Genomic DNA, 4,149 nt, shown 5'->3' on the forward strand with positions numbered 1-4,149 from the left:
CAAGTTTGGGAATCTGGGATTTGACAGTGGACTCGTGCTATATTTAGCGGGCTTGAATACTAGAAAGCTCTATCCACGAACGAGTTTCTCGTTTCTCGTGAACTCGTGGACGAAATCGTTGGATGTGGAGTGAATGACGATCTACTATTGCCTCGTTTAAACCTGAATCTATCGCACTTTTCTCGCTCACGCGATGATCAAATTTATTTAATTCAAACAAGGAAATTTCGAATATAACTTCGAATATCGATCGTTCGTAAAGCGATAGCCAAGTAAAGATATACGTGATGTATTTTTCGGGAAATCGATTGTTCCGCCTTTCCACGAAAATTACTTGAGAAGCTAATTTTGACACGCTACGCAATTCAAAATGCCTAAACAAGTGTATCATCCAGTATATATCGCAAATATTCGTATTGGCGATGAAAATGCACCTTTTACACGCATAATTAATTTTCGTAATTACCTTATTTTTCTTACAATCATTATTAAATATTAAACGAGGAATAAACATACATTATATTTACTACAATTATAAATTTTAAATAAATTACATTTTAAAAATGTTTTTTTCAAAACGTATCCAAGTATTTCTTAAACAAGTATATCACCCATTTATATTTACAAATATTCATATTCGCGATGAAAATCGCCTTTCGTTTTAGACGAACAATAACCTAACCTTATTTTTCGTACAATTCTAACTAAATATACATTAGACGATAATAATAAATAATAATAAAAATAAACATACAATAAAGTATAATCATAAATTTTAAAAAAAATTATATTTTAAAAATGTTTTTTTCAAAACGTATCCAAGTATTTCCTAAACAAGTGTATTATCCATTTATATTGCAAATATTCTCTTATTCGCGATGAAAATCGCCTTTCGTTTTACATGAATAATAACCTAACCTTATTTTTCTCCTCTAATGTATATTATAAACATGCAATAAACCATGCAATAAACTATGCAATAAACCTACAACCATAAATTTAAAAAAAAATTACATTTTAAAATGTTTCTTTTTTTTTAACAATTACGCAAAAGTCCAAGTATTTGTGAAACAAGTGTATCATAATATTCGTATTCGCTTTTCGTTTTATACGCATAATTAATCTTCGTAATTACCTTATCGTAATCTTATTTTTGTTACAATTCTTATTAAAAGTACATTAAACGAGAAAATAAATACATATTACGTAACTACAACCATAAATTTAAAAAAAAATTAAATTCATTTACATAAGATATTCTAAAATGTATTTTTTTATGGATCGTGCAATTTTTTATTTTCATTGCTTACATAAAGAAAACACCTGATTTCGTCTGATGTTTCAACTTCTTTTGTTCGATTGAAAAGAAAAACATATCTAATATCTAAATTCCTAACAACATGAATAATAATAAAATAAACGTTACGAGAAGAAAAAATTTATTAACATAATATTATTTATCGATAATATTATTTATCGGAAAGATTAGAGATAAACGAGTTGATAAAATGTTGTTTCTTTAATTAATTTAACGTTAAATATATCCAAAAAAGATCCTAGAAGATTTATTCCTTTCACTTATTTTCGCTTTTACAAGTTTTCGATCAACGTTAACAAAGTTTCCTCGTGTCAAATGGATATAAAGACACGCTCGTTCGTAAGACAGTCACAGACTACTGGCTAACGAGTTAAATTTAGTCCACCACTTTGCTCCCACGGAAGCATCGAGCAAGCTGGGCCGCTTACCCGTTTACCCGTTTACCTCCTGGCACGCGTTCGATCCTCGTTCTTTCTCTCCTTCCAAGTCATATTCGAATATACTCCTCTTCTTTCGTTCCGTTCCTCCTTCCGTCCAATCCCGCGCCAGATCGCCGTCCACCAACACGCGACGCGCCATAAAATCGAGTTAAACGCGAGCGATAATCGATGTATAATAACAATAAGTATTATCGAGTTTTTCACTCGTTTCTAGATATTACGAATTACGAAATAAGACGATCGAGCTCGCCTTGTTAATCCAGTAATCGAATCGAGAATTTGTTCGATGTTTGGATCACCGACAATAAAGAATTCGTGCGCTCGATCTTACTTGGCTTTCCATTGGAAAGAAAATTTCGAGGAACAAGGTAAGATACGTAGAGAGCGACGATTTAAAAAGAAAGCACGGTGGCGCTGCAATCTGTCATGGCGGTGTCATTTTATGTATTCCATAGCGTCAGGTATCGAATTACGTTGACACGTTTCGTATGAACGATTGCGGGATTCGTGGCGAATGTTTACGTAACTCATTGAAACGAATTTTGGCAGCGAGGGAAAGAGAAAGGGGGGGGGGGGGAAAATACTATGCATCGTAGAAAACATGTCAACTCGAAAAGATTGGTGGAGAAATATTGGATGGAAAAAAAATTAGGAAAACATACTAGGAAGAGAGAATTTATAAAATATGGAGGAGGGAAAAGGATGAAGGGGAAAGATGGAGGAGCATCGTTTCCGGCACAATGCGACCCACGTATATAATTCTATTGTCCGTTAACTCGAGCCCAGTTTTCCAGGCTGATATCAATATTTCAGCATCGCCAAGTCTCTCTCTCTCTCTCTCTCTCTCTCTTTCTCTCAGCTTGGTGAAAGAGAACCGATCGCTCGTGAAATAAACCTCCATTCTGTTTCTGTCGTTCTTTCTCTTTTTTATCCTTGTCGTTCCCACCGTATTCGTAATACGCGTACACTTGATAAACCGACCCGAGTAATCGAGAATGAAGAACGATCGAAATATCGAGATGATTTTGAATCGTTATCGATCGATTTAAGATATCGATATATCGAATCCATTTCGAAATAGTAAGTCGTGCAAAAAATCGACGGGTTTGTTGACGCGACGCAACACGTGCATATGAAATGCAAGCTCGATCAAATTTTGTCCAAAACTTGGTGGCACAGTGATGAGAGCAAAATTTAATAGTTGAAGTTTACGAGCAAAGTTTACTTCGATAATTTCGATCGTTCGAAATATAATAATAATCGCGAATAATTGTAATGGCCGAGATTTATAAGCTTTACATACGAATAAATGTTATTCGAGCATTTTAACAAGTAATTATTTAAATCAACTTTATTCGAAATTTTTAACTAGTTTACTTGTTCAAATGGGGTCAATGCTCAACTCTGCTAGCCAAATTATCGTTCGAATCGCTATATATGTATATATAAAAACATCGCTTGATTCGGAAACTCGCTTAAAACTGTAAATTACGAGTACGCGACAATACAATCAAAAGTGTTCAAAATCGAATATCACTATAGCCACCGTGATCCGTGATTAATTTCGTTTCTTCTCAAAACCGTACTCGAGATATTTTTACTCTTACACGTGAAGCTCATCGAACTCTATCGTCTCATCTCTTTTCGTTTGAAAGAAGAGCATAAGCTCGATTCGTTAACGCGTCCCGCTCACTTATGTTATCCCCGTTTGACGTGTTTGTCGCCAAAGCTTAGCACGAATGAAAAAAAAAAAAAAAAAAAAAGCTTTAAAAATAGTTGATACCCTAGGTCACAGAGTCGAGTGCATTTGGGATGATATCCAAACATCGAATCTGCAGAATTGACGCTTCTTCCTCGAAAGAGACACTTGTGACACATCGATGATTCGCCCTCTCCCTTTTCCATTCCGCGCCCCAAGTGGATGATGCCCTTGCCGGCTCGGACAAACGTACGCTCGATAGCAAGCAACTCAGTAGTTCGTATACACGATAAATCCACCATAACAGCGTCATCTATCTCGATTACACTTTTACCAATTCGTAACCAACTTCACACCGTTTTCCATCGCTATTATATTAATAATCTCTGCAACATCCTATACATTATATATATAATATATATAATTACATTATATATTTAAATTACAATTATTTAAATTATATATAATATACATTATATTATATATATAATATATAGGATATTTTATATAATTACACATAATAATATACCATTATTCTCGCTGTATAATAATTTTGCTCCTGATGAATATATATTATACATATACAATCACTCTAAATACTTGTCTCATCTTATATATATTACTAATTCAATCGTTCCTTAACGCCTTTTTCATTCGAGATACATTAATTCGAACGAAGGAAATAAAATTTG

General features: G+C 33.7%; 1 protein-coding gene across 1 annotated transcript in view; it reads right to left on the minus strand.

Moving 5' to 3' along the window:
• Window positions 1-391, minus strand: part of LOC102674266 (muscle calcium channel subunit alpha-1) — a 27,564-nt gene extending 27,173 nt beyond the window's left edge. The window contains exon 1 of the mRNA XM_031511718.1: window positions 335-391. Coding sequence (XP_031367578.1) covers window positions 335-391 — 57 coding nt within the window. The remainder of the gene's footprint in view (window positions 1-334) is intronic.
• Between the last annotated feature and the right edge of the window lie 3,758 nt (window positions 392-4,149).

This window comes from Apis dorsata, unplaced genomic scaffold, assembly GCF_000469605.1.
Source record: "Apis dorsata unplaced genomic scaffold, Apis dorsata 1.3 scaffold_344, whole genome shotgun sequence".
In the NCBI taxonomy this organism is placed as follows: Eukaryota; Metazoa; Arthropoda; class Insecta; order Hymenoptera; family Apidae; genus Apis; species Apis dorsata.